General features: G+C 37.0%; 1 protein-coding gene across 1 annotated transcript in view; it reads right to left on the reverse strand.

The window, feature by feature from the left end:
• LOC150089487 (transient receptor potential cation channel subfamily M member-like 2) overlaps nucleotides 1–18,152 on the reverse strand; it is a 933,932-nt gene that overhangs the window by 323,266 nt on the left and 592,514 nt on the right. The window contains exon 17 of the mRNA XM_090390003.1: nucleotides 12,355–12,585. Within this exon, the coding sequence (XP_090246129.1) occupies nucleotides 12,355–12,585 (231 nt within the window). The remainder of the gene's footprint in view (nucleotides 1–12,354; nucleotides 12,586–18,152) is intronic.

The raw sequence follows: 18,152 nt of genomic DNA on the forward strand, positions 1-18,152 counted from the left end.
TTAGACCTGCATACATACTATATGCAGTGGATGTAACAAGGCCTTGATTTGTAAGAGAGAGATACTTTTGCCAATTCCTTCCCCCTCCCCTTCCAAGCCAAGGCATCCTTACTGCTCTGGGTCATATGCTTTGTTGCTTGTCCTAGGCATAAACTCACTAAAATTAAAAAATACATAAATAATAATAAATAAAAATGAATTGGTCTCCTCCAGCAGTAAACCTGAATACTAAACTACTACCACAATAATTTTATATGATATATGGTAGTACAACTGTAATAACATTACACTATTTACAATTATTAAAGCAATATATGTGTAATACTTAAAATTTATAAAATGCTACAATATGGATTATTCACCCACAGAACCCTGAAAAAGAACCTCTGGTTCTGTTTACAAACTTTCTGCCACAGTTTAAATATTGAAATTTTCATGATAGCAATATTCAACTTTATTTTTATGTTTAACTTTATAAATATATAATTAAATACAAAAATAAAGACATCTCTGTAATCAATAAGTTATTTGAAACTATTCACTTACTACAATTAATAATGTCTGTTAAGCAAAAAACCTCCAAATTATCACAAAAAAAAAAAAAAAAAAAAAAAAAAAAAATCTCAAAATGCCAAATTTATCAAGAAAATGTAGGTTAAAAAAAAAAAAAAATCTGGATAGAGTTTCCCATATACAATCCCTATTTTTTTTCTGTCAGGAACATCAAATCAAATTTTGGTCACTTCAGACAAATAATGAATCACTATAAGCGGACAGTTAATTTTTTAGAAGTTCAACAACACACACACACCCACACACAATAATAAGAGGATATTAAATTTCAGTTATAAATCTAGTCCAATGAGCAGTATCAACTGAATAAGTTTTCAAACTAAAATATCAGTTTCATAGACTTCACTGAGCCTTAAATATTCTGGTATTATTTTTATATACATATACATTATATTGCCAAAAGTTTTCTGACATCTCAGAGAGTTGGGAAAAACGAGCCATATCACCACCTCCCATGTGTTTAGGAATGGGTATAAAAGCCAGTTCATAATGTTTCTTACCAATGAACATTTCTATAAATGAGATTCCTAGTTGACTTCTATTATATATATAAGATACCAAAGCACATGAAATAATTATTCAAATTTTTTTCTAACTGGAAGAAAGAAAAGAAAGGTTATCAATATGCCAATATTAAGCAAATCAAAGAAATACAGTAGATGTATTGAGCTTAGTGATTCTAATCAGGAGTCATAATAGGATGCCATATTAGCCATCAATCTGTTCATGGAACCCTAGATCAATGATGGCTGACATAATTACCACTTGGAAACATCTTGGTGCTATTATAGCCAGGGAATGTTCAGGCAGACCATGGAAATTTATGGAAAGAGACCAGAGGGTACTCAGAAGAATGCCACACACAGATCCCAGCCCTCAATAAATACTGACAATCAGGAGATAAGGTGTCTCTTATCACAGGAAGTGATATTAGAAATAAAACGGTATGTAGGGTGCTACACAGCATCAGATTTTATGGAAGAGCTACAGTATACAATGCACAGCACTGATTTCCTTGGTCATTGACCAGTTATGATAGACTGACTAACTTATTATAATTGGTCACTGATAGGCTGTGTTATTAACATTAGCAGAAGCATATGACATAAGAAAGCAAGCTTATATAGCATCAGCCAAAAAAAAAAAAAAAACCCTGTCCCATTCATTCCAAACATTTGTGTAGTTCTGCCTTTAACTTATTTAAGTTGTTGACCTCCACTACAATAGATGGAAGTTTGTTCCAACTATCAGCCACCTGCTGGCTAAAGGCAAATTTCCACACATTTATTCTACAATTGTCTTTCCTCAATTTGAATTTATGTGCCTTTAGGTGAGTAATCTGAGCAAGATGAAGAATCCCATCAGCATTGAACTTGCTCAAACCATTCAAGGCCTTATACATCTCAATTGGAACCCCTTGCATGTGCCTAGTCTCCAGACACTGCAATTTGCAGGACTTAAGCCTTTCTTAGTAACAGCAACCCTTTTTTCCACTCTGTAGTATTCAATCAAATTTGTCAGACAGGACGTCCTGTTAACAAACCCATGCTGTGTCTGAACTATAACTGCAGTCTTGTCTACATAATCCTGCATTACTTCTTTAACCAGTGACTTCATTATTTTCCCCTGGAACAGAAGTTAAACTAACAGATCTGTAATTACTCGTGTCACCCTTTGACCCACCTTTTGTGAACTGGGGATACATTTGCACATCTCCAGTTCTGGGGACCTCCCCTTATGGCAAAGGGTTTGCTTACTTCCTTTGTTGCCTCCTTTAACATAACTGGATAGATCCCATCCACCTCAGGTGCTTTTCTTATGTTCAATTTCAAAAATTTCTCCTTCATTTTGCCCTCAGGTATTACAAAATCATTTAGCTCCCTGCCAGAGTTTGATAAGCTTCTGTCATCCACTTCTCTATACATTTGCTCATGTGTGAACGTAGATGAAAAATACTCATTCAGTTTCTCAGCTACCTCAGCAGGTTCATCAACAATGGGTCAATTACCCATTGATACAAGTGGACCAACCTGATTTATTCCCTTCATTCTAGAGTTTACATACGTAAAAAAGCCTTTGCTGGTTTTTTTTGTTACCAAAGATTTCTCATAATTTGCCTTCGCTTGCATAACCTCCTTTGTGACTTGATTACAGACTAGCTTATGTCTAATGTAGTCTTGTGTCAGCTGATAATTTATATGCATCCCATGCATTTTTCTTCTTTGTCACAAGTCTCATTAGTTCATTTGCCATCCATTTAAGCCTAAACCTTGAACAGTATTTCTTAATTGGTATGAAAAGCCTAGTAGCTTCCAAGATTACTTCCAATTTAGAATTTGCTGTCGGTAACATCAGGGGTCGGCAAACTACAGCCCACGGGCCAAATCCGGCCCACCCCCTCTTTTTAATCCGGCCTGCGGGTTAATATTGTTTTTTACATGAAAAAAATTAAAAATAAATCAAATTACGCGCTGCAATAGCTGATAGTTGAGTGAGAATAATGACCGCACGTGAGGCTACTGGCGTCACATATTCGCATTCTGTCGTCTACCATAGAACAAGTGTTGCCAGCATTTCTCTCAGCGCCGCACATGGTATTGTCTGTCATGCCGCTCTGTGATCTTTTTTTTCCCTTTTATTTATTACCCACCGTTTCCATGTCACCCTCAAGACCAAATATGAAGAGAAAAGTGGACTTTGAATGTCGTGCTTTTAAAACTGAATGGAGTGTGAATTATTTTGTCAGAGAAATAAATGACAAAGTATCATGTTTATTATGTAATGACACAATAGCTGTGCGAAAAGAGTACAATATACATCGTCTTTACCAAAGTAAGCATGCGGCACAATATTCAAAACTCACAGAAAATCGACGGAAGCTAAAATTGGAAAGCTTAAAACATAATGCATCCTCACAATGCAATTTATTCGTTAAAATAAAAAATTATAATGAAGCAGTAACTAAAGTAAGCTTACGAATAGCTCATTTATTAGCCAAGAAAGGGAAACCATTTACCGATGGTAAATTAATTAAATCATGTTTGCTTGTGGCAGCCGAAAAAATGTGTTCAGAGAAAATGTATTTGTTTCGATCTGTCAGTCTTTCGGCGAGAACAACTGTTAGAAGAGTTGAGGACATCGGGAGCCACATCAGGAGTCAATTAAAAGACAAGGCAAAAAATTTCAAGTGGTTTTCGTTGGCTCTTGATGTCTACAGACATTACTGATACTGCCCAATTGTTGCTGTTTATTCGAGGAGTCAATACTGAGTTTGAGGTTACTGAAGAATTAGCTTCTATGAATAGTCTGCATGCATGGAACAACTACAGACTAAGATATCTTCAAGGAAGTCGAGAAAATGCTAACACAGTACAATTTGCAATGGAATCAGTTAAAATGTGTCACAACTGATGGTGGTAAAAATATGTGTGGAACGGGGAAAAGATTAGTTGGACAAATTTTTAAGGCTTGTGAAGAAGCTAAATGTTCAAAACCTCTGGTAATTCATTGTATTATTCACTAGCTGGCTCTTTGTGGGAAACACCTCAATCTGTCATGTGTTATTGAACCAGTTGTGTCAGCAGTTAACTTTATTCGCTTTCATGGACTTAACTATCGTCAGTTTCGTGATTTTTTATTAGAGATTGAAGCCAAATATTCTGGTTTGCCCTACCATACAGCAGTTCGATGGCTCAGCAATGGAAAAGTTTTATTGAGATTTTTTGCAATAGAAATTTTTCTAAATGAGAAAAACTGCCCACAACCACTATTATCTAACAATGAATGGCTATGGAAATTAGCATTTGCTACAGACATCATGGGATATCTTAACGAATTTAACTTAAAATTACAGGGGAAAACAGTGCTCATATGTGAAACGTATTCTATCATAAAGTCATATCGTCAAAAATTTGCACTGTTTGAAACAAAAATCACATTAACCAAGTTTGACCATTTTCCATGCTGTAAAAAATTTCAATTATTAGTGAAATCCCCATTGCCAAAAAAATTTGTGGTGGATATATTTTCTGAACTCAAACTACAGTTACAACAGCATTTTTTGGCTCTTGATGCAAGTGCAAAAGACATTTCCATATTTCAAAATCCATTTGGCTGTACATTTGAGAAGCTTCCATCAGACCTTCAACTGGAAGTGATTGATATGCAAAATGATGATATGCTAAATGTTAGGTTTAAAGAAATGGATCTAACCCAATTCTATAAATATCTTTTGGAAGATAAATACGGTCAATTAAAATCATACGCACGGGGATTTATATCTGTATTTGGGAGTACTTACCAATGTGAAAAGACATTTTTGAAAATGAAATATGTAAAATCGCAACACAGATCATTATTAACGGATGACCATTTCCAAACAACTTTAATGATAGGAAGTACTAACTTCGAATTCCAGTATGATGAAATATTATCTCAGAAAAAACAATTACATTCATCGCATTAGTACAAAATTTAACCAGTTCTATAATACGTTTATTAATAAATGGAAATATTTTATTCATTTTTTTGTAAGTGTCAGCATGTATATAAATATTATGTAAAATTTAACTTCCTAATAAAAAGATTTTGAACCTGTTTTTTTTTTTTGTTGCTCTATGAGTAGAATTACCCATGTAAATATCTTCGAGCTTGCTAACTGGCTCACTGAGGCTAAAAATTTTACGATCTGGCCCTTTCCAAAAAAAGTTTGCCGACCCCTGGGTAACATCATCAGTTGGTGCCATAGTATAGAATTTAAAAACTGTCTGAGACCACCATAGTTACCTTTAGGAAAACAAAAATTCTTCCCTTTACCCTTGATAGTAGTTACATCTAAGTAAATCCCACATCAGCACACTATGATCACTGCCACCTAGTGGTTCCTTTATTTGCAAATTCTTAATGCATGAAGAATCACTGCTGATAATCAGATCAGGAGTATTACTCCCTCTATTTGCCTCTCAAACTTGCTGCTGCAGAAAACAATCATCGAACAAATCTGCAAAAGCCTTGCTACTGTACAAGTGACCAACCCACAATTTCCAGTCATTATCTGGGAAGTGAAAATCCCCCATTATAAGACAATCTGATTTGCTGATCCACTCTACTTCTCTATACTAAGCTGTACAGTTGTTCATTGTACTCATCAGAGTATTAGGCCTATAACACATTCCTACTTTCAATTTTGCTTTCCCAGTGCATCCATGTCAGCTGGATGAACATCCTTAGATGAACATCCAGCTGACATGGATGAACATCCTTAGAACTCCCTTCCTATCTTGTCTAGCCTTTCTTGTACACCTTGTACTCCCCAAATTTCAATTCTGAATTCATTATATCTGTGTGACACCACGTCTCTGATATCCCAATAATATCTGCCTTTGATGCCTTTACCAGCACCTCAAATTCATCAAATTTATTTACTGAACTCCTAGCATTGGTGTACATGCACCTGTTCTTACTCTTAGTGATCCTAACACAGCTATGTATTTACTTGTTCCATGATAACTCACAGCAGTACTGGATATCCCCAGCACCTTGCTTTCCACGCTGCTGCTCATTTCAATAGAAGCAGTGCAAGAATCCTTTTCACCTCTGCCTGTGGCTACTGTTAATCTGTGAAACCCCACAAGCTAGCAGTTTTTAGACCCACCTATCACAGTGCCTCAATAGCATTAGTAAATATTCTTGCACCTTTTCTATTTAAGTGTGTCCCATCCCTGAGAAGCAATCCCTCCTGTTAACAAGCATAGACCATGCTGAAAAAAATTCTACCCCGTGATCCTTGCCCAACTCTCCAGGGATGAATTGATTGACAAGGCTCTCAACGTCATATATTCCCTCCTATCGTGTCTGGGCAGAATTGCAGACACTTGCAAATTTAACCCTAACTTGCAACTTTTTCTCAACATCGACTGTACTTGACTTAACTGTACTTAACTTAATTACTTAACTGTACTTGTTAAGTAAGTTTGCAGATCTACTTTTAATGTCATTATTGCCAACGTGTACAACAATATCACCCTTTTTTTGCCCTTAAAAATTGATATCTGCTCTACAACTTCATCAACTTTTCCTCTGGCAGACATACTCTGTACTTTTTGCATAATACATTTCTCATCTTCCTGAAGATAGAGTTACCAACAATAACTAGCTCTTGTGGGACCGGTGCACTCTGCCTGATGATTGCCGCTGTGTTGCCTGATGCACAAGAGTGACTTCTGGCATTGAGTTGGACAGCTGAAAGCTTGAAAAAGCTTTCAGCTGAAATAAAATGGGGTCCCCCATTTTATTTCCTTTGAGGGCATCTGCCCTACTCTTCAAACTCTCATAAACACCCAGCAGAATGCTGAGTTGGTACCTAATTTCTTGACTCTCTCTCTCTCTCTCTCTGCACCTAGCACACATAAAGACATCCTCCATGGCTTGATCATGTCCTGTTCCAGAAAATCCACAATCATTCCACAAGTTGCACATTTTTTTAGGCTGTGATGCATTGGAGAATCACCCCCTTTGGTTCTCCCCTGAGCCACAGCACTCCTGCTACTTTGTGCTTTGCTGATGTAATCTAATAATCCAATCAACCAACTAATAATTATGGAGTGACAGTGCAAGGTTTCATCTAATGACCACATTTCAGTTTGGTGGATAACAATAGAACACTATTTACCAGTGTTTCATCCCAACTGTTAAGTTTGGCAGAGATGCTGTTACCCTCTGGGGTTGTTTAGGCTTGGATGATTGGCATTTGCTCTTGGAACAATTAATACCATGAGATACATGGCTATTCTGGATAATTCCACTCTTCCTACATTTTGGCATCAGTGGATACCCCCCTTTTCTGTTTCTACATGATGATGCAGTATAACTAGGGTTATAATGTACTAGGAAAAATTGAAATTTGAAGAAGATTGAGATTTTGGGAACCTTTAAAAAGGTTACCTTACCTTGTCAAAAAGTTGTATATATTATTTATTATTATTATTAGCCATATGGTGCAAGGAAGCTCAGGGTTTATGCTGCACTAACCAAAAAAAAAAATTCCAAGTTACCCTGAGAGTGAGAGAGGGGTAGAAAGAAATCACTAAGAAATAAAAAAAATGGTGATAGCCAGCTCAGGACCCTGGGTTTGCCAAGCCCATACTCACCAGATCACCTGTACAGCCTTTATTGGCCTGCCCAGAGGCCCTAACCTTAACTCCAATGGGATGAATGTACCAAAATACTGTCTTCCTTTTATCAAAAATGGTTTGGAGTTTACTGACGAGGACGCTGTGTGTAATTAAGGTCAAAGGTAGGCTTACATATTATTAAATATTGTTTCAATAATATCTTGAAATGTGGGTGTGCCAGTACTTTTGGCAATACAGTTTACATGCCTACTATCTAATATTTATTTTAAAAAGTTCATTATACTGTGTTCATTAAATTTATCCATTATACTTATGGATATATTACAAATGACGAACATAAGTTTGCAAGAAATTTTTGCTTCTGATGCATCTGATAATACAATGCAATTCTTACAAAATTGTTTACTGCTGTTGGTAACTTTATGACTAGCTGAGAGCCTTGAAATCATTATTCCAAAACATTTATTATTCCATAACATTTATTAATAGGAAACAGACATTTTTATATACAGTCGATTCTGGTTATTTGGGACACGTCAGGACTAGTGCATTTTGGCCTGATTAAGCGGTTGCCCCAATTATGCAAATTTTAACGTAAATAGTTAAAAATACAGCTTTACGATTAATTTTCTGTATGATCAAATCATGTTATGATGGACTCACCATAGTAAAGTGCCATTCACTATATACGTGGTAAGTGAGGGTCACTGTGATCAGGTTTGTGAATTCAATTTTAATTCTATTAAACAGTGATTCTAATTAGCGAAATTAGGAAGAATATTATCCACAGGCTATAAAAGTAAAGATATATTAAGTACAAATTTACACTTTATTACCTTACCAATTAAAAAATTAAATGATACGTGAAAATCAGAAGAATATTTTCCACAGGTTAGCAAAATAAAATAAATTTATGCTTACTTGCATACCTTAATGGGTCGGAAAACTGCTAGCTTGGGAGGGGGGGAATACACAGACTAACAAATTAAGAGTAGCCGCTGGCAGAGGTGAAATTTGCACTGCTTCTATTGAAATGCAATTGAACAGCAGCCTGGAAAACAAGGCAGTGGGATTTCCAGGACTGCTGGGAGTCAGAGTGGAACAAGTAAATACATGAGCTGTGTTGGGGTAACTAAGAGTAGAAACAGGTGCACGTATACTTGCATGTAGACCAATGCTAGGAGTGTAGTTAATAAATTTGATGAACTTGAAGTGCTGGTCAAGACATCAAGGGCAAATATTTTCGGGATATCAGAAACGTGGTGTCACACAGACATAAGCAGTGCAGAATTGGAATGTGGGAAGTACAATGTGTACAGAAAGGACAGACAGGACAGGAAGGGAGGAGGGATTATGCTGTTAGTTAAGAAACACAAAATCTAAGGAAGTGGATCCAATTGACGTTGGTGGACAATGCAATGTTGAGTCTGTTTGGTGTAACATAAGCACTGGGAAAGGAAAAAATGAGAGTAGGTGTGTGTGTTATAGGCCTAATGAATCTGATGAGTATAATGAGCAATTGTGCAGAGAAATAGTGGGCCAGTAATTCAGAGGTCTTATAATGGGGGATTTTAATTTCCCAGCGATTGGTTGAAGTTTGTGGGTTGGTTACTCACACACTAGCAAGGCTTTTGTGAATTTATTGGATGATTGTTTTCTACAGCGGCATGTTCAAGAGGCAACTAGAGGGAGTAATACTCTTTTCTGACTATGAGTAGTGATTCTTAATGCACTAAGAATCTGCAGATTAAGGTATCACTAGTTGGCAGTGATCACAATGTGCTGAAGTGGGATTTACTCAAAGAGGTAACTACCATCAGGGGTAAAGGGAACGGTTTTTGCTTTCGTTAAGGCGACTACGATGGTCTGAGACAGTATTTAAATTTTATATGGTGGGACCAACTGATGATGTACCAACAGCAAATTCAAAATGGGAAGCATTCAAAGAATATATCTTGGAAGCTACTAGGCTTTACATACCAACTAAGAAATATTGTTCAAGGTTTAGGCCTAAATGGATGTCAGATGAACTAATGAGACATATGGCAGAGAAGGAAAATGCATGGGATACATACAAATTAATGGGTGACATGGAAGCCTATGATAGATATAAGCTGGTCTGTAACCAAGTCACAAAGGAGATTAGGCAGGCAAAGGCAGATTATGAGAAATCCTTGGCAAAGGATGCAAAGAAAAACAGAAAAGAGTGTCCTTTACCTATGTAAACTCAAGAAGGAAAGGGATGAATCAGATTGGTCCACTGGATATTGATGGTTCAACTGTTCATGATCCTGCTCAGGTGGCTAACAAACTAAATGATTATTTTGCATCTACATTCACACATGAGGAGTTATTCAGGAAGGGGAATGCCAGAGGTGAAGTAAACTCTGGCAGTGAGCTAGATAACCTTGTAATAACTGAGAGTAAAGTGGAGGAGAAATTGTTGAAGATAAACGTAAGAAAGGCACCTGGAATCTATCCAGTTATATAAAAGGAGGCGGCAAAGGAAGTAAGCAAACCCTTAGTTTAATTATGAGAGCTTCCTTGGACTCGGCAGAAGTACCCGTGGACTGGAGTTGTGCAAATGTGACCCCAGTTCATTAAGGAAGATCAAATGGTGACACAAGTAATTGCAGACCGTTAGTTTAACTTCTGTTCCAGGGAAATGAATGGAGGCACTGGTTAAAGAAGAATTTCAGGATCGTTGAGACAAGATTTCAGTTATAGCTTGAACACAGCAAGGGTTTGTTAAGGGGAAGTCTTGTGTGACCAATTTGATTGGATTCTATGATGTAGTCACAAAGGAACTGGATGCAAAAGAATAATTTTGATATCATATATTTGGATCTTAGAAAGGCTTTTGATACTGTGGCACATGGAAGACTGCTGCACAAATTGGAGCAGTGTGGCATTGGAGGCAAATTGTTGCTAAGGAAAAAGGGATGATTGAGTGGGAGAAGATAGAGAGCTGGAAATCAATGGACACTGCTTTTCATGGACTAATGTTATTAGTGGAGTCCCCCAAGGTCCAGTGTTGGGTCCATTATTGTTTTCTGTATTGATTAATGATATTGATGATGATATATCAGGCTTAATGTTCAAGTTTGTAGATGATACGAAGGTTATCAGGGTTGTTAATGACACCAATGACAGTATGCTGCTGCAACAGGATGTAGAAAAGTTGAGCAGATGGACTGAGTGGTGGCAACTTAAGTTTAACATTTACAAATGTAAAGTACTGCATATGGGAAGCAGTAACCCCAGAGTAATGTATCAATTGTCTGGTACTACACTGACAGTGATAGAGTGAAAAAGACCTTGATTGTGCAGGGGTAATTGTGCAGATATGAAGTTTTCTGAGCACTGCAGACAGTCTGCAAGAGTAGCTCATGGTGTCTTGTCAATGATATACAGGAATTTTTCTAGCAGGAATAAGAGGTGATTATCCCTTTGTATAATGCAACAGTGAGGCCACGCCTTGAGTACTGTATACAGGTCTGAAGATCTCATTTTAAGATGGATGTAGAGCTGTTGGAACGAGTACAGAGAAGGGCCAACTAGATCAGTGAATGGAAGAAAGGGTTGCTCTTATGAAGGAAGGCTTAAGCTTTGAAAATTACAGTGTCTGGAGACTAGGCATCTGAGAGGTAATCTGACTGAGGTGTATAAAGCCTTGAATGGTTTCAGCATGCTCAATGCTGATGGGATTCTTCTTCTTGCTCAAAATAATCGCCTGAGAGGGCATAAATTCAAATTGAGGAAAGACAGCTGTAGGACATATGTGCGGAAGTTTGCCTTTAGCCAGCGGGTGGTCGATTGCTGGAACAAACTTCTATCTGTGATTGTAGAAGTTGATAGCTTAAACAGATTCAAGGCAGAACTAGACAAACATCTGGAGTGAGTGAATGGGTAAAATGAGAAGGGTGTGTGTGTTTTTTTGGGTGATGCCATATAAGCTTGATTTCTTGCATCGTGTGCCCTTGCTAATGCTAATGCACATACTAACTAGTTGAAATTTCTGTTCAGTAACATTTGTGGGTGGGGGTTAAAATTTATAACAGTAAAAAAGATAAGCAACCAACTGGTACACACAAATTGCAAGTAACACAAAACGTGCAAGTGAGAATGGAGTAACAAGTTACGAAGTTAAAAAATAGGAATGAAGAGACGGTTCTGAAAATTAATTTTTTTTGTATGAGTGAAGATTTCATGGGGGTGTAAACACATTTCACCATAATAACCCACAGAATTCCAGTTGTCGGCATTCAATAATATCGAGTTTACTATCCATTTATAATAACATAACAGAAAAGCCCAATAAACAGGGGACTGCTAATTGTTTTTTTTGTTTTATAGCTTGACCTCCAAAAATCTGACCGAATCATGTGGTATGGTCGGAGAGAATCGTAGGGTAATGTCGAGTGCTGTGGTCTCCTGCCCCGATTAAGCAAAGTAAACTCTGGCTATTTTCTTGATTTGGTTCTGTTCTTTAAGATTTGTCCCAAATAAACGGCTGCCCCGATTAACTGGTGGACCAAATAATCAGAATCCACTATATATAGGTTCCTAGTTAGCTAGCATTCATATACATGATACTTAAGTATATGTAATAAGTCTTTAATAACTGATTGGAAGACAGGAAGATTACCATTAGTTTAACTCGATACAGAAGAGGCCCTAAAGTAGGAGAAATTGGCAAATAAATTGCAATCGTCCGGTAATAGAAATATAATAGGCCAACACAGAGTATCACTTTTCCATTATATGGGTCAAAAAATAGCCCGACATTAAGGATTCGTCCAATGCAGTATAAGATGACGAAAGCTATGATCAACATAATCTCCAAACACTTTAAGAATAATGGAACACTTGCAAATTTCTGAAAAATAAACTTTTTTAGCAAAATGGTAATTGGGAAATATTTATATCACTTATAAAAAATGTAATAAATTAATAACAATAACATTTTTTATCTTTTATCAATATTTAAATCTTAAATTTTTTTTTTTTTTTTTACAAAAGTACCATTACACAGTGATTAATAAAATATATTTATAGCTTGAATCTCTGGATCACAATAATTATGCATAAAATTATGCTGAATATAGATGCATTTTCAAGTATACTTTTTAAATCACCACTTTGTAATTCAACATAGCTGTGTATGAATAATAGCACTGTAACACATGTAACCTTATGAAAACAGAAATGCATTTTTATAACTAGGTTTCCTTCTATTCTTTACAGGGGTTTGATAAATTAGAAAAACTGAACTTTAGGGAAGCATAGGGAAAGACCTGACACTCTCTCTCTGAGTACGATCAGCTAACTACAGCTTCACACGAGGACTTTACAAATGCCTCCAGTTGTTGATAGGAATAAAACGCCGACTTCTCCAAACGAGTGGCAGACAGCAATGTATTGTGTTGGCTAAGTTGTCATGGAAGGCTATATTCTATAGAATAAAAACCAATGCAACATGGCATATATAAAAACAGATAACTTCAGCCCACAGTGACCAATGTCAATATGAAGTAGCCTTTCAAGGCAAAAGGACTTAATTATCTTTGAGTTTTTTACCTTTGCTTTCTTCTTAGGGCAAAGTTAATGCTATTCAGCTATAAATATCTGCTATCAATGTATTCCGGAGTGCAAAGCTTTTTTGGGAGCTGCTAAATGGAACTTTCAATTTAAATTCTGTAGCGTGATTATTATTTTTCTCTCTCTCTCTCTCTCTCTCTCTCTCTTTCATTAAGTAAGCCAAGTAATTACTTGGCATTTTGAGGTTGACTTTTGCCAACCTTCTGTTGTACTGAAAGAAGAACATTTGAATTCTGCTGCAATTGTTATGCCATTAATATAAGAGGAAACTACTCGGAAGTTTCTTGCATACTTCTGTAGCAGTGTAACGATCAGTACGAGAAGTGTTTTTGTTAGACCTAAAAACTATAAATTTATAGCAATGCAAACATTTTTATAATGTAAATTTATGTAAACAATGAATTTATAGCAATGCAAATGTTTTTATAATCTAACTTTATGTAAACAATAAATTTTAACAATGCAAACATTTTATAATGTAACTTTGTATATATAACATAACCTAAAATACCAGTTTGTACCACCATCAAATAACAAGATCAGCGCATTATTCTTCTCATCTCTTAGTTGTGCAAATTGTTTTTAACATGTTTGCTACCTTTAAGCGTATAAGTGGAAAACAGCTCTAGGGGTGATGCACCACAATGCACAGCTGCATTCAAAATGCAAATGTTAAGGCAATGGTATGGCATAACACATATGAGCAGTCATTCTTAAGCGGTCAACCAATGAGTGCCATAAATGTAAAGGCACATGAAATTAAAAACTACTTAGTATTTCCACTCTGACTGAGCTTTGCAGTAATGCTTGGCTTTTATTTAGACTTGACACAGTTTTATTTGTTTTTTGCTTGTGTGCTGATGTTACTATATGTATATGAATAAAATGTTTATAAAATTATAAAATTTGTTCTGATTTACAGCTCAGCACAAAAGAAATTTTTTGCTTTTAGCAAATGAACTCCATTTTTTTTAAATTTTCAGCCACTCTGCACAATGGAAATGCCCACAAGCATTTCCAGTGTGAGTCTTGACTTCATTTGTACAGCCCATTGCATGTATTTTAAGGCTGGCCTAGGAGACAGACCTAGCTCATCTGGCAATTCTTTTCTTTGCAACCAATATAAGGAATGTACCAAATTACAACCTGGTGCATTACAAGATGAATTTGAGTCACTGAAATAATGCGTGCTTGCCAAGAAACAAACGTAACTGGGAGCTCATCAGGGACTCAAGTATCTCCTGACCTGCAAGTGGGGCACCCCCCCCCCCCCGATTTGGGACCCAGAAAAGAATAGTCGAGAGCAGACTGCTCTGGTTGAAGGTGATCAAGTTTTATTGGATGACTCTATTGTCAAGGAAACAGATAACATTTTTTGTAATAGAGATAAGTGGTCTAGAACCAGAGTGTTTGTCAGGAGCTATAATTGATGATATTACCAACAGATTGTCAGATTTTAAGGGAGGTAAAGAGAGAGAGGGAATTATTATTCATGTGGGGATGAATGATATTAAGCATACATGACCTGGCCATCTGTTGGAGAAATACAGGACTATGCTGAGAAAATTAGGTCACAATGTGTATATGTCTGCAATTCTGCCTAGACATTATAGGAGGGACTATATGCTGAAAGCCTTGTGGATTAAATTGAGACTTGAGGGAATATGCAAAGCTCTTGGTGAAGGGGGGGGGAGGTTATCGGTGTGGCCTGCATTTGTAGGTAGTAGAAATCTATTTTGTAGAGCCGGTATTGATTTGAACAAAGGTGATGTAAGGAGTTTTGCCAGTATCATTGAAGATATCCTAAGAGTTCAAGGAAATGGCTGGTTAGGGAAGAGTTGGGTATTTTAGATAATGTGTGTTTATCTGATGATATGGGTCAAAGTAATGCATTCAAGGGCAGCCGCAAGGGGATAGGCAAGGTAAGCGTCGTTCACGGGTGGCAATTCAAGAGGGTGCCGAATTTTTTTGATATTGTTTTCTGATTGGTTAACACTTATCAGTATTTAACATTTAGGGTGGCAAATTTTATTTTGATTACTGGCGGTACATAAGAACGCAGCATTACTGAATGCATACACTCACCTCAAGAAGTCTTTGTTGCCACAAGAGCCAATGTTGATAGGATGTTCTGAGGGTAGCAATGTTTCAAATAAAAGGAAAGATATAGCTTTGGATACAAACATAAATAACTTCAATAAACCATAGAAGATTACTTAGTCTCAACTGTGTCTACAGTAATGTCAGGAGCATTGTCAATAAAATGGCCGAATTTGAACTCCTGATTTTGACAAGTAATGCTCATATAGTAGAGCTAACAGAAACGAGGTGCCACCTGGAAATTGGTGATGACGAGTTCCACTATAGTATGTATAATGTAATTAGGAAAGATAGAAGGGGTGGAGGGCTCATGCTTCTTATCGAAATCAGCCTGAGCACGAAAAGAGCTTTTCTCAGTCTGAAGTTATGTCTACCAGCATAGAAGCTGAGCGGTGTGAATTAGTCGTTATTGTTGTTGTTATTTGGTTTTTAGGAGCATTAGCAACTAAGGCCATATTGCTTCGAGAATATGCGGTGGTCATTTCATGACCTTTCCGCATCGTCCGTATTTGGTGGTGACGGGCTCGAACCCTGGTCTAATCAAGAAGTGTGTGCTATGCACTGCTGCTCCTTCCCACTTGGCTACGGAGGCGCCTGTGTGAGTTAGTCAGAGGCAAAGGAACAATGAGAGTGGGAGTAATCTACAGACCAGAAGATTATGAAGAATATAACGAGTACCTTTACGTGCAAATGGAATTGGCAAGAAAGCATGAATGTCTGATTATGGGGTGACTTTAATCTGCCACAGATTGATTGGAATAAGTGAGGGGAAACTTAGGATGGGGGAAAAACTTGTTTAAATAAATTAGATAATTATTATTTGTACCAGCATATTAGAGAAAGAACTAGGGGCAAGAATATTCTTGACCTCATCATTACTAACAAATGAGATGATATCACAGGGCTTAAAGTACAGGAACCATTGTCAGCAAGTGATCATGCAATCATCAGCTGGAAGATGAAGAAAGATGTTGAAGTAATTACAGGTAAAGGCACAAGTTTAAACTTCAGAAGAGGGAAAGTTTAAGCTGCTATGCGGCATCTGTGAACTGGCCAGAATGCTGAGGGATGGTGAATACATTTGAAATATGGAATACTTTTAAAGCAAAAATCACAGAAATCATGAATGCATGCGTACTGTTCAGAAAATATTGCAGGAGGGGGATGCTGAAATGGATGGCTGCAGAGCTAGCTGGTCAAACAGAGCAGAAAAGATAGCATGGGACAGTTACAAAGTGATGAAAAGTACTGAAGCCCACAACGGGTACAAGTTGATTTGTAATAGTACCACAAATAGGTCAGGAAGGTCAAGGCTGGCTAAGAGAACAAAGAATGGGGACAAGGAATTTTCCACTTATGTGAATACAAGGAAGAAAAAAGCGAATCAGCTTGGATTCTCGTGCATGCACTGGGTGTGGGAAAATCTTAGAAAACCCAACTGATGTTGCAGATGAATTGAACAGGTACTTTGCATCTGTCTTTACTGATGAAAGACCCTTTATGCTGAAAAGAAGCTGTGCAAGTGAGACTGAGCCATATGAAATTGGTGATGTCATAATTAGAAATGATTGTTTATTAGAAAAACTTTTGAGCATAAAGTCATGCTCCCAGAGTTGATGCCATATACCCTGTAGTTTTGAGGGAGAGTGCGAGGGAGTGTATTGAACAATTGAGGTTAATTATGAGAGCATCTTTGGACTCGTGGGGGATTCCTCTGGATTGGAGAACTGCCAATGTGTTGCGAATTGTGATTAATGGATATTCTTCAGATTGGTGTAATGTCAGGAGTAGAGTCTCTCAGGGATCAGTTCTTGGACCACTGTTTTTTCTCATTTTCATAAATAACATCAAATAAGGGATAGAAGGCGTAATGTCAAAATTTTCAGATGATTTAAAGTTTGGCAGAGTTGTTAATGATCAGTTCCAAGCAGCACTCCTTCAGGATGAGTTAAACAAACTTCAGAAATGGCCAGAGAAGTGGCAGCTATGTTTTAATGCTGCTAAATGAAAGTTCTTACACTTCGGGAAAAGCAACCCTCGAATAAATTATACACTTGGTGGGGTTGAATTAAAAACAGTGGAGGAGGAAGGGGATCTGGGAGTTACAATACAGGAACAGATGAAGTTTTCTGAGCAGTGCAGAGAAGCAGCCTGGAAAACCCATGGTGTCCTACCAATGATTTATCAAACGCTATCCTGTATAGATTGTATAAGGCAATTGTAAGATCATATTTGGAATACTGTGTTTAAGTATGGAGACCTCATCTGAAAAATAAACATCAAGTTTCTCGAAAGGGACCAAAGATGGGCTACAAAGTTTGCCTATCAGGCACCTCAGAGGTGACCTGATTGAGGTTTATAAGGCTCTGAGAGGGATTAGTAAAATGAATGAAGGTGGAATTCTCACTGTTCTAAACAATTCCAGAACTAGGGGTCATAAATTCAAATTACAGGAGTTGAGGTTTAGATTAGATTGTATGAAATTTTCTTTTAGTCAGAGAGTCATTGTTTACTAGTACGGGTCAACCATCACTAATCTGGCAGCATTGGGACCTGAGGGGGTGCCGGATTAGTGAGTTTGCCAGATCACCGATGGTTATTTTAGCACATACATTTTACCCAACAGCTAACCACCTCCTTCTACTTTTAACACATTGACTGCCAAGCTAGTTTAAGAAAAAAATTCCCCAGGGGCCAAAAAATATTTAGGAAATAATTTGATTAGTAATTCTAAAATAAATATTG

This window comes from Mastigoproctus giganteus, chromosome 2, assembly GCF_048544385.1.
Source record: "Mastigoproctus giganteus isolate SK-2022 chromosome 2, ASM4854438v1, whole genome shotgun sequence".
NCBI lineage: Eukaryota > Metazoa > Arthropoda > Arachnida > Uropygi > Thelyphonidae > Mastigoproctus > Mastigoproctus giganteus.